General features: G+C 42.6%; 1 protein-coding gene across 6 annotated transcripts in view; it reads right to left on the bottom strand.

The window, feature by feature from the left end:
- The window catches only part of mcf2l2 (MCF.2 cell line derived transforming sequence-like 2), a gene marked incomplete at its 3' end in the record, with an annotated part of 129,764 nt that overhangs the window by 5,368 nt on the left and 98,084 nt on the right, over positions 1 to 26,312 (bottom strand). For 3 of the 6 annotated variants that reach the window (XM_080431966.1, XM_080431963.1, XM_080431965.1), the window contains exons 26-31: positions 22,803 to 22,848; positions 22,089 to 22,186; positions 10,328 to 10,399; positions 8,912 to 9,022; positions 8,175 to 8,284; positions 5,372 to 5,491 (exon numbers count right to left, since the gene is read on the bottom strand). In XM_080431966.1, the coding sequence (XP_080288092.1) occupies positions 5,372 to 5,491; positions 8,175 to 8,284; positions 8,912 to 9,022; positions 10,328 to 10,399; positions 22,089 to 22,186; positions 22,803 to 22,848 (557 nt within the window). Of the gene's footprint in view, positions 1 to 5,371; positions 5,492 to 8,174; positions 8,285 to 8,911; positions 9,023 to 10,327; positions 10,400 to 22,088; positions 22,187 to 22,802; positions 22,849 to 26,312 lie in introns of those variants that run through there. The other 3 variants (XM_080431964.1, XM_080431967.1, XM_080431968.1) reach the window with 3 other exon arrangements.

Here is a 26,312-nt window from a genome sequence, read left to right as displayed (position 1 = left end):
CAGGAATACCAGTGTTGTTACTTAATGAATGACCTCCGTCAGATGTTGTCTGCAGTATACTGGCCGGGACCAGCCCTGTCTCCTCTGTTAATAGGTTCTTGACTAGCCTAGAGAACATACACGAAAACACATGTTTGTTTTGGAGGTTCCTTCGCTATGGCGTAGAGAATGAAACAAAAATGCATACATGATGCAACCAAAACGACTTAAATGTGTCAATCGCTTATCTCCAAACATGAGACATGATGAGTTCATGTTCCCGCACACTTTTGTCTCTGCTTTATTTGTCAACGTTTTGGTCAGACAAGAACCTTCATCAGGACATGATGAGACGTCCTGTTGAAGGTCCTGACCAAAGTGTTAATTAAAACAGAGAATTGATAGAAGTGTGCGAGAGTATGCAGTTCCTTTTTGAACGTTTTTTTTACTGAAGAAAATATGCAATACAAAAAGAAAAAACAGTTCAACACAGTTTGTATTTCCAATTATCTTTGTTTAAGATGACCTTCTTTTTTTTAAAGTTCTTATCTAAGGCAGTGGTTTTGAAAGAATGGGCACCAGAGGGACCAAGTAATTGAAATTTGTATTAAACATTATTGTGTCATTTTGGTCATTAACAAGCCTTAAAAAAAAGTAATTACCAAGATTTTCTAAGCCACCCCAAACGAAACACATTAAAGTTCTTATCTAACCAATATCATTGATGGAAAATAATAGTGGGCAAAAACAGTAATTTAGAAGTGCTGGTGTGACTGCTGTGCTGTCAGAAATAAAACATCCAGACAGTGCATCACAAGAGGAACGCTGACGTACTTCACACCCATCTTACTTTTTATAATCAGGACCTGATGATGACAAGTGTAAATGATGTACGCTACTCTATTCTGGTGGGACGGCGCAATAGCGCGGATAATCAGCGTGTTGTTTCTCATCAACTCTCGTGATTCAACTTCAGAGGGTTCTAGCTTTTCTAGTGAGAGGCTGAGAGACATTTTCTCAACTGGCACACAACTCATTTAGCAGAACTGGGTTGCAGTTGGCACACACCCTAGTTCACAATGACACACACACACACACGCGCGCGCACACACACACACACACACACACACACACACACACACACACACACACACACACACACACACACACACACACACACACACACACACACACACACACACACACACACACACACACACACACACACACACACACACACACACACACACACACACACACGACCCTGGACTGAAGCCAAACTATTGAAAATTCAGATGAAATTATTCCATTCGGTGGGTGGGGGGTTTTCCATCTAAAAACTCTTCTTCTCCTCATATGCTCATTCTCAGTTCCTTAAGAAGTTGGCTTTGTGGAGATAAAAACTTTCTGCCAGACAGTGAAATCAGAGTATTGCGAGCAAGTCTTTATTCTATTCATATTCTGATGTATTCTGTTGGCAGGAGGACACTGGTGCATGTGCTGAAGCCTTCTGGGCCCTGATGCAAATATACAGTAAATTGCCAGCGGCAAGCCCACAGGGACAGACGGGGACAGCCAGGGACACTGTGCTTTTTGTGTGTGTGTGTGTGTGTGTGTGTGTGTGTGTGTGTGTGTGTGTGTGTGTGTGTGTGTGTGTGTGTGTGTGTGTGTGTGTGTGTGTGTGTGTGTGTGTGTGTGTGTGTGATAGAGTGTATGTTGTGAGTGTGAAACAAACACTTCCTAGGTGGAGCGTGCTCTTGGGAGCGATGTGTTAGCAGACGAATCAACACTTGGATGTGAAACATTTGTCAGCAGCGTCACAGATGCACACCATGGAAATAAGTAGGGCTATTCACAAGTGCACAGAAGATCTGTCACATATACACTTGGCACCTGATTTGAATTTAAACACGCACGCATGCACAAAATTCTTCCGCATCCAATGCTGATGTAAAGTGCTATACAGCTTTATATCGCTTCCCATCTGACGAAAAAAAACATGAATAAAACGAAAGAACTTATGAATTCCTGATCTTGCTCAAGCGAGGAAGAAGGCGACAGCGGGCGGAGATGAGTGTGAGTGAGGCATTCTAGTGCCAAAAAATCCATAGATGAAGATGATGGAAGACGGTTTTAACACATGAAATATGTATGAGCTGATGATGAAAAACGAGGATATTCAAATGGTTTTAAGTGCAGCTTTTATCTAACAGGGTATTATTCACCACCAAATGCACTGAGAATGAAACCAACCACCCTCTCGTCTCTCTCTCTCTCTCTCTCTCTCTCTCTCCCCCCCACACACCTTTTGTTTTACCTCCTTCTCAGTTGCTCTCACCATGGCTTCTAAAGGCCCTTTCCTAGCAAGCCAATAACCACTTTTTGCAGTGAATCAAAAGGATGGATAGAGAGATGGAGGAATAAGCTGAATAAACAGACCTATTTATCATTCATCCGAATGCATTGTGTTCCCGTTGATCTAGAATGCTAGACTGTAGTGTACTGTAGACCATTCTCGTCACACTTTGTTGCCTCCTTTTAATATCTCCCAGTGCTTTATCAGGGTAATGTTATGGTGAATGAAATTCTATTCCCAAATGAGGGGGATTGAGCCTTTAATCGCTGCAGAGAGAGAGAGAGAGAGAGAGAGAGAGAGAGAGCGAGAGAGAGAGCGAGAGAGAGAGAGAGAGAGAGAGAGAGAGAGAAAAGAGTCGTTATTTCGCTATACTAATTTCCCCTCTCAGGCTGCACTGATTAATGTGAGCCAGCCTCTACTGTATATGGACTGTAAACCAGGGAAGTTAATGCATAAGGCCCACAGAGAGCGGTGGAGGAAAGCAAAGTGGAAGCTGCCGTGATAGATTTGTCATTTTGGCAAGTTGTCATCTTCTATTCCATATTATGCTCAAGTTAAAGTAGGCTACTATGTGTGCTAAATAACTCATCTCAAGTATTGAATGTAAAAATGCGTTCACATTTTAGGATGTAATATTTGAACGCCTGGGAGTTCTTGACGCATTCACGTCAAATGGTTATGTTAAAGGTTTTGTTAAACTGTCTTGCGGTGCACTGACAATGTGCAACAATCTCATCTGAGTCGTTCTCCTGGCGGCTGGCTTGCATTAAGGAAATTATGTTATTTTTGTGCTTTTATTGTAAACTCTTTTCATAAAAGCAACTGCAGCAAATGACTTTAATGTTAATGTTTCTCGCCTTTCTCGAAATTGTTATAGGAACCATGAATGTCATGTCATTTCATTTCTGTATGCCCTGTTGTATTGTAATGTATTTTATTGTGCCTTGTTCTATGTTTTATGTGGGGACTGCGGATGAAAATTCATTTCGGCTGAATCCTGTGTATTATTATGTAAATAAATACACATGTATTATTATGTAGGTTAATTAATATGCTCTGTCCCGTCTAAATACACAAATAAAGTAAAGTCATACTGTACTGTAACTACAATCCTATAACCAGAGTGACAAAGTTAGGATATAAAAGTATGTATGACCTCCTTATTGTAAGCTAGCTTTTTATTTCAGGGAACAATGACGTTGTGTTACTGGTAAAATCACTGTTCCCCTGCTCCCCTGTGAGAAAGCTATCATCATAGAATAGTGATTTGCGTCTACAGTGGATCATCAGCCATGTGTGTGACTGTCCCAGAGGGATGCAGCTAATCAAAAGAGTGTAACTTGCATGTAGAGAATTCATCAGGATGGAAAACCCGGTGCATGATGTGGCAGGCGTAGTGCTCTTTGAAAATTGTGTGCGGAGAAAATACACTAGATACTGTATATATTATTTTTAAATTTTTTTCTCCCATTCTAGTAATTATGCCAATTAATCACATTTCTGTGTTGCCACTGCTATTGAGCCCTACTGGCTCACATGCCAGAGGGGAACCCCTAGTGGCCAAGCCGATGCACTGCAGTGAATTTGAACCTCTAGACACTGTGGTGATTGTGTGTGTGTGTGTGTGTGTGTGTGTGTGTGTGTGTGTGTGTGTGTGTGTATATATATATATATATATATATATATATATATATATATATATATATATATATATATATATATATGCATAAAATGTAGTCTTAGGCTTACACAATGCAACGATTAAGGCATTTCAAAGAGCCCATGCAGGTGGCAAACAGTGCATTAACTGGGAGCCTGTTTGGAATTATTTTATTAGGTGTGCCAAGTAGTCAATGGGCATGGACTTAAGTGTCCAATTGACCTTATTTGGACTGCCCACCTGCAGTACTGTTTATTTTTTTATTTTTTTGAGAGCCTACCTCATTCACTGTAAATGAACTGAAAGAATGACATGGCCTTGATGCCCTGTTTTCCACAGCTTTCTCTATAACGGGAATAGACTGTGACCCAGTTTTAATGGAGGTTACTCAGTTTTTAATGGAGGTGATTGTGGCTGGGGAATTAATGGCGTTCCTCGTAATGATACAATAAATAAATCAGATTTTATAAACGTACACATAAATTAAAGCCACTCCAAACAACAACAACTCCTCACAAACATTGCCATGTTGGAATTAAATTAAATTAGACGTTTAGACGTTCTGTCTGGATGCCACCATCCTCCCAAACGGCTCCCCTTCCCTCTTGTCCTCAACCAACCCCACTTCATTATTACTGATGATGAGCAAGACACATTTCACTTCATTAGTCCGCCAACTGTGAGAATCAAATGAATGGGATTTAACAAGCTGAACTTCCAATGGATAAATTAAGAATATACCAAGTTAAGTGGACAAAAAAAAGAAGAGAAAAAAAGAGAGTAAAAAATAAAATAAAATGAATTTATCAGGAACTGACTTACTGACTATCAATTGTGCATTTTTGCACAGTATGTAGGCGTAATCTTCCGAGCCAACACTACCAACTCTAGTTTCTCAGCATTGGTCCTACAGTCAGGGCAAAACTGTGGTCCTATTGCTATTGGAAGCTGGGCTTCAACAACAGTCATACAGTATATCTCCAATGAAATATACTGATATTACTTCATTAGTGTTAGGCTTAGGCAATCTTGTGCCATCTAGACGGAACAAACTGGTACACAATGGTTTGCAAAAAAAAGGGGGAGACCAAGGCACTCTTGTGGAAAAATTAAAAAGCCTTTAATAGTCTGGCTAATGCGTGGCAAGAAAAAAATACACCTTACGCAAGGCAACAATGCCTTCATCAGGGTGACACAATGGTATTCCCACAATTCCCTTTGAACAAAGTATGACTAATGAGCAAATGGCAAACGCGCTTAATTGCCACTGTGTGAACTGCAGTGCTAAGCTGATATGGGAGTACTGAGAGTGGGGGCGGGGCCATGTTGATTGATTGACTTCTATTAAAAAGTGCAACGCTGAGCCAATAGAAAACTCACCAGTGTCCGTTCTCCGCCTCCTCCAGGAACTGCACCAGATCACCTGACTCCAGAGAGAGGTCCCTGGCTGCGCGAGACTCGTAGGTCAGCTGCACGCGGAAACGACCACTGTCACCCTGCCCAAGAGGGAAAAATAGTTTTTAGTGTGTGTGTGTGTGTGTATGTGTGTGTGTGTGTGTGTGTGTGTGTGTGTATGTGTGTGTGTGTGTGTGTGTGTGTGTGTGTATGTGTGTGTGTGTGTAAGTTGGAACCAGCACGTGTGTTGGGCTTCTGCCTGCTGCCTTAACCCATTCAATCCGGGAACGCATCTACAAATGTCTTCTAAATCCTAACAGTTTTCTGAAAACCGTATGTTGTTGCTATAATAATGTCAGTGGTTCTCAAACCTTTTCATGTCAAGGACCACCCCCAAAATGATATATATTTGGTCGCGGACCTTCATCTCAAAATATTTAGTTCCAGGGACCCCCAGAAGCAAAGACTTGAGTTACAAATGCTTGCTTTAAAAAATATATATATTCAAAGATTTGCACATAATTTTCATGATTTTTCAAAAATAGCAGATCTACAAGCTCATAGCGCGGCACTCTGTGCCGCGCTATGAGCTTGTAGATCTGCTATTTTTGAATAGCCAAAATATAAAATAATGGTTATAGCTACAAATATAAAACGACACAGATGCGTTCGCGGATTGAATCGGTTATAGAACATGCTCCCCAGCTCCGTACTGTACATCACACAGATTATAATGGTGCTGGAAACCCTGACGCACACCCAATAGACTCTCGCACCGCTATATAATCCTCCTCTCCTCCGCTTCCTCCTCCCTCGTTCTCTTAAATGTCAAGTCGTCAGCGCGCGGCGCTAACGAGATGAGCGGTGCTGGGAAATAATTACGCTGCTAGAGAGGGTTCTTCTTTTCAGGGGGATTGGACGGGGATTTAAGTTGGAACAAGAGGAGAGCGAAGGATGAATGGACATAGAATAGGGGATGAAAATGTTGAGCTGTTGGGTGAGAGGCCATAAATGGGGCTTCATAACCGATGGACTGGGCGAGTTCCGTTTGGGGTCAAATCAAATCAAGTTAATTTCATTTTAAACAAAGTAAACTCAATGTGCTTCACATTAACACATTGGGTGCCAGAATTTTATAATAACAGATTACGTTCGGTGCCAGAAATCTCACCGTTGCGCTGCGCTATGCTGTTTAAATCTGTAGACGAGCGATCCATGAAAAAGAATGCATGCGTGTAGGTTGCGCGATGCTCCTGGCTAAAGCCTGAAACAACATGATGTCTCATGCGAGTGTCACCATTGCAGAGCGATCGCGCATCGAGAATGACTCGTTTTGCCCACTGTAAAAAGTTAAGGAGATACAGAGGCAAGGAGATAGAATGGAAGCGGATGGGAGCGAGATTTTTTGGCACGGTGATCCATCTATCCCTTACTTTTTAGAGTGTTCATGGGTGATTCCAGGGCTGCCCTAGCCCCCCCCCTTGTGGAAAAAAACGAAAAAAAACTAAAGGGTAAGAAAACCGTATATATACGTTTTTTAGGATTGTTGGCACTCCGCGGGTGTATTTGCAAATCGGTATATATACGGTTTTGGCACCCAATGTGTTAAAAGACAACACACATATTTACAAACTGATATAACACCACCTCATCGGATCTCCCTCCACCCACACATAAAAAAACATTGAATGATGTGGATCTGGAGGTCCCCATAGGCATGGCATGGCTCCAATGTGGAACTCAGACTTCATGTAGCCAGCCTGTGATGTCAAACATCTGACATATCTGTTATGTATGACTTCAAAGGTGGGCCAGGCTTGAAGCCCGATCACAGCCTCATTGACTTCCGTTATTAAATTAAAGTTAAATATTTCAAAAAGTATAAAAGGAGACATACTGTGAAACATACGGTTCAGTTTTTGCAACGTTAGCTCCCGACAGGAGACGCATACTGTACACACACCCCCCTCAGCTAGCCTCTTACAGAGCCATGCCATAAAAACATTTATAAAAACCCATCCATCCACGTTGACAAGATACTGCAGTATAGCACATACACACACATTAATAGCGTTCAAACCCCTGGGTTTGCGGGTGGTGGACAAGTACATTACCGCAGTACCACCCGGGTGCCACATGGCCTATTTTCTCCCTAAATGTTATACAAAACTATTTTTGGTTGTACTATATTATATGAATAGTTTTAATATAGACCGCTTCCACACAAAGCTCTTCAGCACTCCTCTTTCTCAAAACTACATAAGCCACGCCCACAAGCTGGCTACAGCAGCAGGGAAACCACGCCCTATTATAAGGCGTAGGACACCGCGACTTGGAGACTTGGCGAAGTTTTTAACTCAAAACTTTGCTTCTGGGGGTCCCTGGCACAACATATTTTGAGATGGGGGTCGGCGGCCAAATACATACATACATTTTGGGGGTCCTTGACATGAAAATGTTTGAGCACCACTGATATAGAAACATACGTTTTTTCAGAAAACTGTTGGGATTTAGAAGACATTTGTAGAATCGGCTTCAGGTCTTAATGGGTTAAAGGGCAGAGTCATCCATTCGCGTCCATAGGGATGGCAGTTGTTGTCTGGTTCAAAAGTACCGTTATTCAGACTGTAACAATTGTATAAGTCAAATTAGTTACAGCTTTATTCAGGCTCACAGAAATAAAACTATTGCTCTTCATAGGCCTAGTTTGGGTTTGGCACAAAACCTTCCAGCTGAAGTGGAAAACACTATGTAGTGCTGCTACTGTTAATCCGAGTTACCTACATTTTTATTGCTGCCTTCCTCTTCTGAGGAGTTGGACAGCTCCTCGCCACTGGAGGGTATGGTCTCAAAGTCCTCTGTGTCCATGGAAGGCAGACGTCGCTGGCTCCACCCTAAAGGAAGACAAAGCACATAATATACGTTGGAATTGGAAATATTGCTTGCTGCTAGCAGCACACGGCCGGTACTTTACACCAGAATAGATTTCCAAAGGCTAGGCAACGTGAAACAGAATTTCAAGCTGGCGTGCTTGAATGCAAGCTAAAAATCACTTTGAGCTTTCTTTTTTAATCCATCAGCGAGATGATGTGAGCCATTTTTACAACAACAGGTGTTAAAGAGTTCCAAACAGACTACACGTTGCAGATTAACAGCACTATTCATCAAAAATACTTGCAGGGAAAATTCCAAACACAGACGATCAAGTGCACTTCAAAAAGTAAAATGCTAACAACAGACTGTACAGAATGCACAAAAAAACAACACGTCTGCCCCTTTGGTTTCCAAATGAACACAATTACAAAGAAGAGCGTAGATCAAACAGAGCTGATTACGCCGTTATGATGTATCCACACCAAGCAATCAATCAAATTACACTCCTTCAACTCACCAACTTACAGATCAGACGACACATTTTGAGACTCAAATCATCATCATCTTACAATCATGCAAACGAAAAACAAGATGATACCAAAATAGACAATCATGGTCTGTAATGAGGTTCCTCTGCTGGATGTTACCTGGTTGCGAGGTGGATCTTGGGACAGTAGCGTTGCTGCTGATTACGGCAGGGGTAGCACTAGCGAGGCTTTGACGTTTCGCCACCGCGGCCATAGCACCACGTAACGTATCTGGGATGAGAGCGACACTCTGTTCATCGGTGTGCTCCACCATTACAACTTCATCTCTTATCAGTAACAGCGACAACAAAAACAGGCAATCGGGACGGCGAACAAGTCCACAATGCATTCCACATGCTGACACAGTTTCTGGAGCAGTTCAGTCTGACACAAGAGAGCCATCATCCAACTGGCTCGACTAAAACTGAAATCAACCAGGGAGTCGGAGAGTTATAGCGATCTAACAAAACTCAACTCAGCAACACAAATAAACACGCCAAAAACCCACAACTCAACAACACAAATAAACACACCAAAAACCCACAACTCAACAACACAAATAAACACACCAAAACCCAGGCATTTTGACAGGCAGTCCGTGGTCCTTGTAGTTGTTACTCATGCTACGCTTGCATTAAACGCACACCACGTGACATGACAGGTACAGTACCTGTACAGCAAGACCACAACAAAAGAGCAGGCAACAGACACACATCAAAAACAGGCTGTGTGTGTGTGAGCTTGCTGATACATTACAAATATAGTACAACATAAGCACAAACTGAGAAACACACTTACACATGGGAGCACTCTCACACAACTTACCCATTCACATGCCATTCACAATGTGTACTCACATACACACATAGACGTGCAATAACATTATCAAGCAACACTGATCACCATTATTCCATTCAATTCGGGAATGCATATAACGTGTTAGTTTTTTTTTGCTATGACCATTATTTTATACTTTGGGCTCATAGCAAGCTTGTAGATCTGCATTATTTATTTTTTTAAATCATGGAAATTTGTGCAAATCTTTGAATATATATGTTTTTTAAACATTTTTAACTCAAATCTTTGCTTCTGGGGATTAAATATTTTTCAAACTTATGTTGCTGTAATATTAGTGGTTCTCAAGCTTTTTTCATGTCAAGGATCACCCAAAATGATAAGTATTTGGCCGTGGACCCCCCCCTCCCACCCCCCCGCCCATCTCAAAATATGTTGTTCGAGGAACACCCAGAAGCAAAGATTCAAGTAAAAAATGTATATATATATTCAAAGATTTGCACACATTTTCACGATTTTCTTCTCTCCAAAAATAGCAGATCTACAAGCTCATAGCGCGGCACCGCTTGTATATCTGCTATTTTTAGAATAGCCAAAGAAATCTAAAGTGACACAGATGCATTCCCGGATTGGATGGGTTTATACCAAAACAGCACAACTCGTGATTTACCGAGCAACAAAATGGAGGTCCGAGAGCATGCAAGGAGCCTGTGCATCACATATCTCTGCATGCCACTGTACCTTCATAACCGAAGGGAGTGGGATCACTCTTTATCTCATGTCTCTTGGGCTTAATGTTAGTTGACAGGGGACCTGGTGGAGGGAGATGCATGCAAGGAGCCAGATTATATATCAGAGTTAGTGAGTTCATCAGAAGACAAGTGTTTAGAGGAAGAAACTAACAGCATTGCAACTTAAAGACAAGAGATAATAGAAAACTCTATTGATCCTCCATTGTTCGGTTCAGTAGTTTAATATGATACAAAACAAGGAAAAGGGTAGAAGAATGGAGGTGGCAAAAAGCATCACGATACGAAGTAAACAAAATCTCAGAACCAAAGATATGTATGCATGAATATATCACAGAAAGTTGTTAGAGACGAGTGGAACAATGTGTTTATTTGGAGGTTCTATAGGCAGCACAGTAAGTACGAGTTTACTGTAGCAACAATACCAATATTTAAGAATGTCATGTGCATTAGGGAAAGGTCTTATCAAAATTGTGTGATACTGTCAGGCGCTGTAGATAAAGGCATTCACCAAATGACAAGTGTATGATATAAATCTGTCTTACAGGAGAAAAACAGGTGGACAGGTAAAAAAAAAAGGAAAAAAAAGGGACAATGAATTTTCAGCTACGTTTAGTCTGCTAGAATAGTCACAGGTAGTTGAAGTGCATGTGATTGTCAGGAAGAGAACGAACAAAAGGAAAAAATAAAAGGTAGTTCAATAATTCCAATTCCTTCTCTCTCCTTCTCCCCTCTTTCTTTCTTTCTCCGGTTAGAATGAACATTTCATCTGTATTCTGACAGTAAATTGCACTTGCTTTGAATGTCACCCCACGTTCCAAATGTCAGCTTATCAAAATTCCTATTTCGTTTGCTGCCGCCTTTTAAAAGGGAACAGTTGTGTCTATTCAGTGGTGGGGCTTTTTTCTTCTTTCGGTTACATTGTTTCGCTTTTCGGCAAAGCCTCGATTTCCTCAACGCATCTCATACATTTCAAGAGCGTAATAAATGGCGAGGACTTAATGAGAAAATTGCTTCTCTCTCTCTGTCTCTCCCCCCCCCTCTCTCTCTCTCGCTCTCTGTTTACTGAATTCAATTCAAATTATTGTTGGCATGGCCATCCAAAATAGACAGTATTATACAGAAACAGTGTTGCTAATAAAAAAACACCATATTAAAGCTATAGTGAAATGATTACGTTTGAATGGGCTTTCGACTATAGTAGTAATATTATAAATTAAGTCAGTCATTTTTACTGGTTTAAGCAACTACTTTCAAGGTTGTTTTACGTGTTACATAAGCTCGAAATGAAGACAGAGAAAACAACGTGTGTGTATGCGAGCTCGTGTGAGCTCACAAACTTAATAGAATGTGAGAGAAAGGAAGGGGTTGGAGAGACAAACAGACAGAGGTAGAGACAGATAGAAAGACGGAGAGAGAGAGAGAGAGAGAGAGAGAGAGAGAGAGAGACAGATAGATATAAATTAAGGGAGGGGTCAGGACAGACGCCCTGGTACCTTTTGCACGTCGTGCGGCAAAGGAGGACGAGGAAGAGGAGGTGAGGGAGGAGGCAAGAGAGAAGCGACGATTGACTGGTGTTTCTTTAGCAGCAGGTTCTGCAGCCAGCAGGCGATTATAGGAGGAGAGAGAGAGAACCAGATAGATAGAGAGAGAGAGAGAGAGAGAGAGAGAGAGAGAGAGCAAGAGAGAGATACATAAAAGAGGGGGGCCATCAAGGCCACAGCAAAAGACCAAGGAAGGAAAAGCAGATTCCAAACAAAATAAAATAAAAGTATATAAAGGAAGAAGCGAGAGAGAGAGAGAGAGAGAGAGAGAGAGAGAGAGAGAGAGAGAGAGAGAGAGAGAGAGAGAGAGAGAGAGAGGCAAGGGGATGGGGGAGGACAGGCAGAGAGCATATAAGAGCAGAGTTAAGTTAAGTTAGCAACCCAAAAGAACCAGATCACTCCTTCATCGAGGAGTTCAGAAGAGAAGCTTATTGGCTGAGGACAGAAATGTGTCATCCACCTGTCTCCCTGTGAAAAGACACACTTGTGTTCACAAGTGCCGGCCTAACTAGACAGAGTAGCACTTGAATCCGATCCATACGCCTCAGCAATCCAACACAAGTACCACCGCACTTATCGATTTGGGTCAGAAGCAGCTCTGAGGAGAGGAGAGGCAGTGTCGCACGGAGGAGCATTGTTAAATGGCAAGTTTATTTATTGGCAAGCAGCCATGACGACGCCACCTGCCCATTGACCGCCATTGATCTCTATCTGGCGTGGGGGGACAGCGAAAGAGACACTCATATGAGTGTGTGCGCATCGCTAAAGCCTAACGTATACATCGTCATACGGTCACATTGCTCGCTGAAAAAAATGTGACTTGTTGCATCTTCTTTAAGCATGCACTTGCATGCGTGTGTATATTCCAGATAAAGACAAATGTTGTGTTTGCCAGTGATTCATCATGCCCGTGTTTTGTGAAATGAAACAATAAACCTCAATGTTTCCCTATAGCTGTGGCTGTGTCCTATAGGCCTAACTACGCCCCCCCCCCCCCACTCCACCCCCACTCTCACTGTCTCATTAACCCATTAAGACCGGGAACGCATCTGTGTCATTTTTAGATTTCTTTGGGCTATTCAAAAATAGCAGATATAAAAGCTCATCTCTTTTTTCTTTTATTATTGTAAAAATGTGTGCAAAGATATATTTTTTAAAGCGAACATTTGTAACTAAAAGCTTTGCTTCTGGGGATACTACAAATGTCTTCTAAATCCTAACAGTTTTTTTGAAAAAACGTATGTTGCCATAATATAGCTCAAAAAATTTCATGTTAAGGACCACCCAAAATGATATGTATTTGGCCGCGGACCCCCATCTGAAAATATTTAGTTACAGGGACAACCCCCCCCCACCCAGAAGCAAAGATTTTAGTTAAAGATGTTCGCTTAAAAAATATATATATATTCAAAGATTTGCACACATTTTCAATTTTCAATTTTCAAAACATAGCAGATCTACAAGCTTGTAGCGTGACACTCGGTGACGCGCTACGAGCTTGTATATCTGCTATTTTTGAATAGCCAAAGAAATAAAAAAAATGCCACAGATACGTTCCCGGTCTTATTGGGTTAAGGCTCCATGTTAGCTTGAGAACTGGCCTGACCACTACAACATAAGGTGGTATCTGGAAATCAAGGACTGTCCTCCTCCAAAAAATGTTAATACGCTTCTAAAATGTCAAGATGGCTTGAATATTAGCGGCTGACATTTAGTGCGGCGCTGTGCTGGGGAATTTAGCCCTGCTGTTCCCAGCCCAGCTATCCTCCCTCTCTCTCTCGCTCTCTCCACCTTACCTCTTCTCAATGTTCTGTCTCTTTCCTAAATTGCAGGTTCGGTGGCCGCGGATTGGTCGCAAATAGACATTACTGACATACATAGATAACGCATGAATGGCGAGGCGGAGGGCGGCAGACGAGACGTGGCCTTTATCTCGGTGAGACGCCCGAGGCGCTGGGACACAGCGAGAGCAGCATGATGAGACAATGAGACCTCAAAGTATTTGAGGAAAGAGGACACCGCCGCGGGAAGGACGACTTCCAAGAGATGGGAGCCTTGAAAGTCACCAGCAAAAACGAGTTAAACCTAAACGAGAATGATTTATTTTTTAGATGCATCGAGATGACAGCGATCATTTAGCCTGGCTCCAGCCCCTGAATCGCTATAGCCGCGGCCATTACAACAGATATTCTGGCGATTCACTGGTCTGGTGACGCTGTCGAAGGCAAGGTTTTCTTGGTTTGAAAATCTAACCGGTCCAATGGGGATGGGGTTGGGGATGATCCAGTATGAACCAATCGCCAAAGAGTCACAGTTTGGCCACGCCCCCATCTCAGAGAGCGGCTGCACTAAGAGGGCTTTCAGACTGAATGATGGAGTGAAACAAAATGAAAATTCAGGCTGGGTGTCAGGCTAGTGATCATTCTCAATATGATGACAACGATGATAATCGATCTACTGTGATTCTACAGTAAATGCATTAACAATGTCACCCGTTAACGACGACAAAACTGACACGGACAGTGACGATCATGATGACGATGACAGTGAAGAACCATGGTGATGTTCATGGTAACGACGAAGAGGAAGATGACGACGGTGCCAATAGTAAAGATGAAAATGCTGATGATGATGATAGACAGGGATTTAAACGATGATCAAGAGTGGTGGCACTGGTGGTGGCGTTGAGGTGGCGTTACCTGCGGGGAGAGACCTCCTATTGGACAGTCCCTGCAAGGTGAAGCGCTTCCTAGCGTTAGCAGCCGTTTGGCTGGCTGAAGCATCAGCTGAGAGAGGAAGAGGGAGAGAGGTTTAGTATAGGAGCAAATGAAAGGAAAAGGTAAGTAGTGTGCTTAACGGAACAAGGCGCGATAAGCCACTTAACGCAAAGCGTCGGTATGTTGCAGAAAAATGGCTGGTTTAAATCAGTAGACAGGTGGTGTAATCTGGACGTCAGCCATGAAGAAGAGAGATGCTCTCCCCTATTGTAACAGCTATTATCATATCATCATAGACCAGTGAACATTCAATTGGTCCAGTATAACTGGGTAACAGTAGCAGACTTTTTCTCCACAGTGCAGCTCGGAGATGTGAGTCATGTGTTAGAAAAAAGCCCCGTTATACTTTGTTGCGCGCGGGTGTCGCGCACCGAAAACTGTAGCTGTCGTGAGCTTGTAGATCTGCTATTTTTGGTGCGCAACACCAACGCACAACCAAGTATAAATCAAGTTTAAGGCAGGCCACCACTGTACAGATGATGCAGCATTGCAAAAAAACTAAAAAAACAACAGATGCTGTTCTAAGATGGAAACAAAATAGAGAACCAATTATTCATCGGTTTAAACTTTTCATCTATCCACCCATCCATGAAACTTTTATTCCCCCAAAATAGCCTGCACAACTGCCTCGCCTTCTGCAACTCCTTCCATCCATGAGTTCTGGTGTGCTGGTGCTCTAAAAGAGAATTTACTGGTTCTGCTCCATTTATCGGTCCATCCGTCTGTCTGTCAGTCAGTTAATCAGTTGGTCTAACTGTACAGTATGTACTCTATGAACTGTGCACAAACAGTTGCCTGGCTCCAGCCCCTGAATCACTAGTCATGTCAATTAAAATATTCTTCTTAGTTGTGATCTCAGGATCTGATCAGTGATGATGCTGTCATCCTGTGTATTATATTCTCAGTTGGAATTCCAACCGGGTCAATCAGCGTCCTTTGAATGCAGTGACGGAATTAAACAGCCCGAGACAGTTTAAAACAACAATGTTAGCCGATATAATTGATGTTGCTATTGAAGCGGGTTTAAAAAGACTCCCCAGGAATAATTCAGGATTAGTGTCAGGCTGTTCAAAAACCCACAGTCTACTGAAATAGCTAATTAATCTGGGATTTCAGTGTTACACCAAATTTGGTGACTTATTGAATTCTCTGAAATCTCTTCGACCAGGACCCATCTTCGACAACAGCTGCAATGGGAGCACTTTTAGACTAGAATAATGAAGGGAAACAAAATGGAAATTCAGGCTAGACAAATAGGTGAGAGGCAGGTTGAAGGGCAGAGTGAATTTCAAGATTCAGACTTTCGACTACACTGTCGGCTTGTTAAATTGTAAACAATGTTTGCACAAACACAGAGCTTAAAATGGGGCATTAACTCTCTCTCAGCCAAAGGAGCAGGGTGGACACACAATACATAATTGTGTGTCCGGCTGACAGCTCCATGTGTGGAGATGTGGTTGTCTATTACCCTTCCCAGTCCAACATGTAGGTAGGTGTTGGCAGTGACGGGGGAATTGGCAATGACTTTAATTGGGGAGAAAAAGACCAGGTGTGAAGCCTTCAGAGTGTTCATCCAAGTTTCTAAAACATACACTTGAAAGCTTCGTCTAGAAAGGTTGCTCCTCACATAGGCCTTCATCTATTCATGAAAAGGAAGAAAAAGACACCTGGGTCACTGCTGTGAATGGTGTCTGTGCCCTTCAAAACAGTAGATCCAACACTTGAAATGGGTCGACTGAAAGCCATGCTGGACTTCAGAGGAGGAGCAACACACACACACACACACACACACACACACACACACACACACACACACACACACACACACACACACACACACACACACACACACACACACACACACACACACACACACACACACACACACACACACACGCACTGTAGAGATGTAGATGAAAGCTGGGATACAGAAGTCCCCTTTTGGTTGCAATTTTTCCCCTTTCTCCAAATGTAGTCGTTATGCCATTTTCCTGATTTCCCCACACACATTTCCCCACACACAAGATTACACACGGGTAATCTTGAAACCACATGCCTCCTCTGATACACATGGAATCACCTGCCACTTATTTTCACCTGCCAGCAAGGAGCTTCAATGGGAGGACGTAGCACATGGTGGAAGAACAACCGATATGAGGAACCTGTGCTGACAAGTGCCCAGACCAACCTAAAAGAGTCGGCAGTGCAGCGATAAAGAATGGCCTCCCAGCTTCCCTCGGCCATGCTATATGTGCTGCGGAAGATTCAAACTGCTAGTTTCTGGGGCAGGAAGTTTACCCTGGCACCACTCAAGCACCTTAATGCCCCCTTTGACAAAATATAAATGCTCCTAATCTGAGAGCTAAATGTCGAGTCCATTCATAGACTTGTAACAAGTCAATAGTCAATCATTATGGTGAGTCAGTGACATCTTGGGTCAAGTCTTCTCAAAATTGAATATTCTATAAAACATTTTTATAGAAAATATTGGCATCCTTCTTTTTCATTTTTATGCTTTAATGAGATAGACACAGTGAAAAAAGAGACAGGAAATGTGGACAGAGAGCAGTGCCACCCTTTTCAATGCCAAACTATCTTTTTTTAAAGTTGATGCTTGGGGCGACCTGATAGCTGAAAGTGCTTACATAGGCTCTGATGCCTAACAGCGAATCCGCAGTTTGATTTCTGGGCTGGGAGGACCATTTGCTGCATGTCATTCCTCTCATCTCTCTCCCTTTTACCCGTCACTCTCTACTGACTATTGAAAAAAGGCAGAAAAGCCCCCCAAAAAGAAGAAAAAAATAAAGTTGCTGCCCCTGCTATCGAGTCGCAGTCCTGGCATGCATCTAAATTGAGGTTCAATGCCTCCTCCACGCCACGAGGGAAACACTGAGTGTTTCCAGCTGTGTGTATCAAAAAGAAAACGTCCAAAATGTCCCAGTGTATTCCATCCACGCCGGCCATTTATAAGCCTTATAGCCTTATAAGCTGGGGCCTTACTCTCCACGGTGGCCACATAATGTGTCAGGTGTGATTGATTTTCTTTCTCAGACGGTTGATGTATCCTCCTTTATGAGGAGTTTGTGTTTCAAGGACAGCCCTCAGTCTCCTGCCCTGTGGCGGATTAGCTCTCTAACTGCCCATATTACCACCACCATCATCATTATCACTCCAACACAGAGAATATAGGGAGGGTTCTCTGTGGGTATAAGGAGAGGAGGTGGAGAGAGACAGAGGGAGACATAGGGAAAAGTTCAGGGTGATGCAATGTGATGACACGGTGCGGGGAAGGATGTGGAGAGAGAGAACGAGAAAGCGAGGGAGAGAGAGGAGGGAAAGATCACCAGGGACACAGAGTCTACTATACTTATCTACTTTATACCAATGGCAGTTATTTGGGTTTAATTCCCTCTTACTAAACATGGGGACCGCACTGATTTCCTACACAAAATTGGGCTGCTATACATTTCTGTATGGACTGCAGGCGCAAAACGTATAAATGCAAATGATGACTGATGAAGTTGGCTTTGGCTTAACAATGAACAAGTCAATTGTAGAGGAATCGTCCCTCCGGGCTGTAGGATGTAGTCTATCCTTGGTTGACCTAATGACCAACTAGACAATTGCAGAGCAGTCATCCCTCCAGGCTATGGGATGTAATCTATGTTTGGTTGGCCTAACACCAAACTAGCTTGTACAAAAAGAACAAAAACTAAACTTATTTAGGGTTTCTGATGACATTTTAGGCACAAAATAGGCCATGCAGTTGCTCAATGTTACTGATTATGTACAACGGCTAGTTAGATAGTTTTTAGGGATTTTCCATATATAGAAGTAACGGATGCTACGTGGTTGCTACCCAGTCATAATCAGCTATTTGATTGGCCACTTTCCAGACAGGAAGAGTAAAGGTCATTACACACCGGCGAATATGCGAATATACGCAAAATTCGGACTCGTTCCGAATAATTAAAAGACGCTTTTTCGCTCCATGTAAGCTTGCATTGACTTTATAAGGTTTGAAAAAAAAAGCTTATTATTCGCATGAAAAATTTGCCCCCGGTGTGTAAGGGGCTTAAGGATGCAGCCTGGAGCCTCCTCTCTATATTTTCTAGATAAAAGCGCACATCTGGTCCACTTTTCAGAACTCTCCTGTTACCGTTATGTAAAACATATGCTATGTGTTTTTGTGGTAGCTTTTTTAATAATTAAGCCCTCTAACATTTCATACACATACTGTACCATATACTAGGACGTAGTCTTATTATTACAGTGGGAAAAACTGCTCTGTCAACAGCATCGCAACCTTACATCTCCTGATACAAACTGGCAACCTCTGACATCCACGCTGAACAACATTAAGGGAATATCGGGGGAAAGGTGTGTACCGTATGTGATGATATTCACATACGGTATATGCATGAGTACCTGTCTGATCAGTGAGAAGCAGCTGACAGACTGTGAGGTGTTAAAAAGGAAGTGTTTGTATGTGTGTGTGTGTGTGTGTGTGTGTGTGTGTGTGTGTGCGCACGCAGTTGCACACACAGCAACATCAGTGAGTGCCATGTCCCATAGCATCAAGCTGAGCTAAAATACCAGTGCAATTTTTGAACTAATAATAATAATCATCTTACTACCAAACCCCCCGTGGTTTCAGTCCAGATTGAGAAGTGCTGAACATCACACAAACTGAGGGTGAGATGGGACTAGAGAGCAGGAGGAGAGGAGCATTAGAGAGAGGAGTGCAGAGGTATTAAATTAGTGGATTTAATACCACTTAAATAAACTGTATAGGGTGCATTTGGAAACCCCTTAAGGAACCCTGAGGGTGCTTGGACCCCAATTTGAACCCCAGCATCCAATATTCTGGGGGGAATAGCCAAAAATAGCAGATCTGCAAGCTCATGTTTGGCGAAAGAATTTGGTGTAGAGTTCCTCTGTGTACACCTCACATGGGCCACACACACCACAAACATGGTGAAAAAGGCCCAAAAACAAGGTTTTGTGCGGGTGAAGAAATTCAGCACGAGCCCCCACATCCTCAGGATATTCTACTACCAGTAACACCATGGAGTGTCCTGAATCACCGCCTGGTATATGGGAACTGCACTGCTGCGGACGGCAAAGCTTCCCTCCCTCCAGGACATGCACCAAACGGTGCATAGCGAGGGCTAAGCGGATCATCTAAGTCTAAGACACGTGCCACCCCAGCCACGATCTGTTCACGCTGCTACTGTCAGGCAGGCGATATCACGGTTTCAAATTACTAAAGGGACAGTTTCCCTATAGCCAGGCCATCAGGCCTGTCGACATGTCAGTCTTACAGGCGCCTATTGAATTGATACTATCACTTTATGTACAGTATAAATGACTACAGACTCCCATTCCATATTTATTTTATACATGTTTGATATCTGCTCCTATTTGATGTATTTTATTAGCGACAATGACTAAGGATCTAAGTCTTTATTACGAACGTTATGTACATTTGTTTTGATATTCTTTTACTCATGTTCTTATTTAAAATGTAACTGCAATTCGTGCACCAAAGCATTTCACCCACTCTTTTACGCCTGTAAGCTTGTGATGTGACAAAGCGAACTTGAAGTTTAGTTGATTCACTGGAAGAAAAAACATGATGTTTTTCTTGCACAGAGATCAACTACAACTTTCACACAGGCAGGCAAAAAAGTATATATCTGGAATGGAAGTTTAAGGGAAATGGAGAAGGAGATGATGAAGAGAGAGAGGGAGAGGAGGAGATGAAGATTGGTGGGGTGAAAGAGGGCAAGAAGGAGGAATGGAGGTGGGAATGGAGGGAAGGAAACAGAAGGAAGAAACCAATACAATTCAAATTAATGCATTTAGCAGACGCTCTTATCGAGAGCGACCCACAATAAGCAAGGTAAATAATCACATACGTACATAGAATGCAGTGAGACAGTGTAGTGCTTCAAGGAACTGGATCGGTAAACCAAGAACCTAGCATCCGTTTAAACAATATACTATCTAATCTAAATAACAATATGTACATTGAAACTACAGGATACCAGGTAAACAATTAACCTAGCATCCGTTTAAATAAATTCAATTACATTCTTAAAATCGTGGTCAAGAAAAACAAACCTAAGTAACAAAAACATGAGAATGATTGACCAAGATATGTCTGCATAGTTGGTCAGCAGCTAGCATCAATCGAGACAGAAAGTAGCAGGAAGGGGTATAATAGGGAGAGTGCTAGTGGGTGTAAGTGGTGAGTCTTCAGATTATGGCAGACAAGTAACAGGCCGTGAGTCTGCATTTTTGACTGCAATGGGGACGGAAAGAAAGAAAGAAAAACAAGATAGGAAAGAAAGAACGAACGAAAGAAGAGGTGTCCACTGGAGACTGTGGGAGTTGACTGAGGTGCTCTTGTCACATTCACTCAGCCTTGACTTCAACACACACACACACACACACACACACACACACACACACACACGGTCAAGACGGTGCTAACAGATAGACTGTGGTTATTCTCACTGCTACTCGCAGGGAAGCGGCACGAAGGAGCTCTTACTAGCGTGAAATCGTACCTGCTATCTCATCCTCCACTGTGGTAGCAAATCTGGTTGTTTGTGTGTGTGTGTGTGCACGCACGCGTGCGTGCGTGTGTTTGATTGCATTTGAGAGTATGTGTGCATGCATGTGTTGAGGAAAACTTATCTTAGCTGCAGCTGGCCTTTGTGTGCATAGGTCTATGCATGGTATTGATGGTGAGTTGGTGACTGTGACGCTCTGTGTGTGTGTGTGTGTGTGTGTGTGTGTGTGTGTGTGACGGTCACAGACACAGTTTGCTTGTTGAAAGAGAACTGAGGCTCTTATAAACACCATAGCACATGGTACAGATAGTAGAGCGTGTCAGAGTGGACCAGTGTCATTTGTGACCATAGAGATTGGCTGTCAACCTGTCCTAGAGCCAGGTTCTGCTAGAGGTTTCTTCCCATTAAAAGCGAGTATTTCCTTGCCGGAGTTGCCGCCATTGCCAAGCGGTTGCTCATGGGGGAAATTGTCGGGTCTGTAGAGTATGGTTTTAAACTGCTCTGTGCAAAGTGTCTTGAGACAACTTGTCTTGTCATTTGGCACTATATAGATAAAATAACAATGGTTTAATAGAACAGAATACATTGTTAAAAACACTTATTTTAACTCTTCTTCTGGCTGCTCTAAAACAAAAAAAAATCACCTTGCTTGGAATCTTGGTGTGGATCAAGGGTCATGGATTTTCACAAAAATAAATCTATATTTATTTTAATTATTCTAATAACAATATTTACATTTAATTTAATTTTCAGTAATCATAAGAAATTGGGATATTTTAGGACCAGGCCTATCTATGCTCAAAGAGCTCAAAGTTTTGGTGGAACTTCCCTTTCAAAATGTGATGACTCACCTCTCTTCTGTCTCATGTTGGGGCTGGGATTGGCCCTCTTGAAACACGTCTCTGGACTTGACGAATCAGACTGCCTCAGTGCCATCTTACGTACATTCCTATTGGAACAAACCGGGAGTCATTGCCAATGAAAGGGTCAGGGTAAAACAAATGAAGAAAGCAACCACTTTCATTAGAGGCCTTTGTTCATTATCTGTTATTATATGCGCCAAATGTGGTTTGAATCATCGATAATGTCATCATGTTTAAGTGCTGTTTTAATTAAACTCACACCTACGTCGCACCGCCAATCCGACCGATATGTCTGAGTCATAGTGTCGGGGCTTTGTCAGAGTACCTGTTGTACCCGACTGTCAGTGTCCCCTTTATGCCCATATATGGAGATCCCTGATGCCATTAGTATACAGGTATGCCCATACCCTGTATATTGGCATGTCCATATATGGGCATATTGGTCGGATCGGCGTTTCTGGACAACCGCATATCCGAACAACTCCCGCCCGCCGGCCGGCCGGTCCTCCCTTAAAGGACAAGTCCGGACTAAAATAATATATAGCCTTTTTCTCCTACTTATATTGATCCCAAATGACTATATGTTGGCTATATGTTATTTTAGTCTGGACTTGTCCTTTAAGACAATTTTAAAATAGGATAGGATGAAGCATCCATCAAGTCAACTTTTGAAGATATTTTAGATTTAATTCAGTTCCTTGCCTCATTGGTCCACTATAGATGCCCTCGGAGATCTTCTGACTGGCTTCTGTAAACACAGAGAAAAACAAAGTATTAGATTATGTTTTCATTTCTTTGTTTTAACATCTATTTCATTAGGTTACGGCTCAGCTATGAGAGCAGTAGTGGGTTTAGTGTCCTGCTCTACAGGTAAAGCGTCTTCAGTGTCTAGTGATTTGGTACAATAATACATTTGAAGTTTTGTACACCATTGCCTCTAGATGCCTGCGCCATGATTTCGCTGAACAATCATGAATGAACATCCATATTCAATGACAAGAATGTTTTAAAATGGCATGAATTACAAACAACCATTGGTTGATGATTTGGTAAGCCACTTTGCAGGACAAAACTTTGAGTTTCAGTGTCCAGACTAATGACAGCAGACACCAGATACCGAGAATTTCAATGACTAAAATGTTACAGGCTTCAAAGCCTGTATGCTGCTTTTATTGACCACCAGCAAGAAATCAATTTGTGACTCTGTAAAAAGAGAAGACGAAGAAGCAATATATTCCCCTCACGACAGTTGCAGCCTGGGATATCAACTCATATCTAAACAACAAGCTTCATAAATAAAACGTCAACAGTATTTACCCTGACTGAGGTTTCTGCTGCATGAGAACAAATCTCTGGAGGGAGATTTAGTAAAGATAAGAGTAGACACTAAGGAACTACAAACCAAACCACAGAGCTACAGTACGTACCTGAGATAGCAAGTTCTGTCAGTGATTTGGTTTGAAACTGCCTGTGTAATACAGGCTCAGGAGGGAAGCATTTGACAGACTCAAAATATTCTATTCAGCTCAACAGCCTTTTTCCCCTTTTCTTTCTCCATTCCTATTCCTACCATGGATCTATTTATGTAAAGGCTATTCAAATAATTCAGATTAACTTAGGATTCAAGGCTTGCTTTCTCAGAAAGGAAAACTGGGCACAATTCTGAAGTGAAAAGTGGATACAATGGGGCTGGGCCACATCGATAGAGTCTGCATAAAACACGACCACCCAGTGAAACAAACAAGGTGACTACTGTAAGTTATGCCTCCTGGCCCAAAAAAAAATGTATAAAATGGGGCGCTCCTTGACCCTTCATATACATCAGCCGGTTAAAAGTCGGCAAGGCTTGGTAAACTAGGCTCTTCCCGTAGCTTGTTGGCAAACAAGCCAAAACATCTCGATTATCGATAATCATTCCAAACTTCTTCAAACAAGGTATTTGGATGTCTTTAACCCATTAATACCTGGAACGCATCTGTGTCACTTTAGATTTCTTTGGCTATTCAAAAATAGCAGATATACAAGCTCATAGCGCGGCACCGAGTGCCGCGCTACGAGCTTGTAGATCTGCTATTTTTGAAAAATCTTGAAAAAAAATGTTTTCGATTTTTGGTCAAAAAACTGTTAGGATTTAGATATATATTTTTAATCGCCTCAGGTCGTAATGGGTTAAATAACACCATTTTGTGCAGTGCACATATGTCAGGGAATGTTTTCATGAATTTATCTTCCATTTTTGCCGATTGACGAAGTTGTTTCGATCGAATTTTGGTTGACCTGGTTAGATTAAACGCAGAAGGACTCTGGTCCTAAACGCACTGCGCCACCACTCCATCACAGTTTAGTCACGCCAGAATGAGTCGGCTGCTATCCAGTATCCACTGTTTCCAATGTGAGTTTCCCTGGAGCTCCATTCAGAGTGGTTTGCAGGGCCGGCCACGCAAGACTACATTGAGATCGACACGTCTAGCCTACGAGGACCTTTGGTGGAGAGCAGTGGGAGGCACTGTGACTTGAGTGTTGAGTGCGGCACTTCATGCCAACAGCATATTCTATTGGTTCTATGGAGTACATCAATGCCAGACTGTCAAAAGGGGACAGTCTGGGTTTCAGGAGTTTGAATTGTATTGAACAAGCACCTGGCTGTCACAATATCAGGTGGAAACTCCTGCACTGCTCAGGTTAGCATTACTTGCTTTCGTTTAGCTGCCAATTAGAGCCATTTGATAATAGCATCTATCCATCCATCCATCCATCCACATGAAAACCACCGTCTTTCTTTTGTTCGCTCGCTTGCGCCCTTCTGCCACACACACACACACACACACACACACACACACACACACACACACACACACACACACACACACACACACACACACACACACACACACACACACACACACACACACACACACACACACACACACACACTTCTCAACACTTTCAATCTCCTTCTCCCAGACCAATTTCATTCTCTTTTCTCACTCTCCCTCTCTTTACCTTCTCCCTCTCCTCACACACAGAGTCATGGGTATAAATCACATTTTACAGACCCCACACAGAAAGATGCGCGCACACACACACCCACACGCACACACACGCACACACACACACACAAACACAAAAACACACACACACACACACACACACACACACACACGCGCACACACACACACACACACACACACACATTGTACTGTCAGAGCATCCAGACTCCCCTCTCCAGACTTCCTAAGAGGGCTGTAGTGTCATTAGTTAGTCCACTCACACACGCACACACAAGCACGCACTCACACACACACACACACGTGCGTGACGCGTGCGGACAGAGCGCTTGTCGGTTGGGCAGAGTGTGTGGCGCACAGAGGGCTGTTTTCCTGTCAGTCAGTATCCACAGAGTGGAACAGTGGGCGATTGATGCTTACTGGCAGAGAGATAGGATAGACAGAGATGCCCGCGAGAGGAGAGAGGAGGGGAGGGCAGAAAGAGAGAGGGATGAGGGGAGAAAGAGAGAGAGACGAGGGGAGGACAAAGGGGGAGAGAAGAGAGGAGGGTAGGGAGAGGGAGGAGGAGAGAAAGAGAGAGACACGGAGAGGACAAAGGGGGAGAGAAGAGAGGAGAGCTGAGAGAGGGAGGATGAGGAGTGGCAAGGACAGAAACGGATAGAAAAAAGGAACATAAAGTATAATGGAGTGGGAGGGAATGAAGATGAGGAATGTGAAACGTAGATAAGAGTAAGACAGATTCAGCTGAGGGGAGACTAGAAGACAGTATTTCTTTATACATATCAGGCAGTGTTGATTTCGTCGACTAAAACTATGACGAAAAATGTCTGTCGACTACCTTTTTTCACCAACGAAAACGAAATAAAAACGAAATAAAAACTAAGCTACTGTATGATGACTAAAACTAAGACTAAATATACTGACAATTTCGTCAACAAATAAAAACTAGACTAAAATGTTTGGGAGGGACTAGTGGAGAAGAGATCCAGTAGAGCTAAGACAAGTCATCGTGGGTGCGTGCGGGTGTCACAGACCGAAGATAGTTGATCTGCTCGCAAAGCGTTGTGAGCTTGTAGATCGGCTATTTTCGGCATGCAGCTAAGTGAAAATCATTTCGATGCCATCACGGCCTGCCAAAAAAAAATTTTAGTCGACTAAATCAACTGTAGATTTAGTCGACTAAATCTTATATTTTGTCGACTAA

The sequence above is a fragment of the Gymnoscopelus braueri genome (genome assembly GCF_963280865.1).
Source record: "Gymnoscopelus braueri genome assembly, chromosome: 6".
Taxonomy (NCBI): domain Eukaryota; kingdom Metazoa; phylum Chordata; class Actinopteri; order Myctophiformes; family Myctophidae; genus Gymnoscopelus; species Gymnoscopelus braueri.
This window is presented reverse-complemented; position numbering and strand designations above follow the sequence as displayed.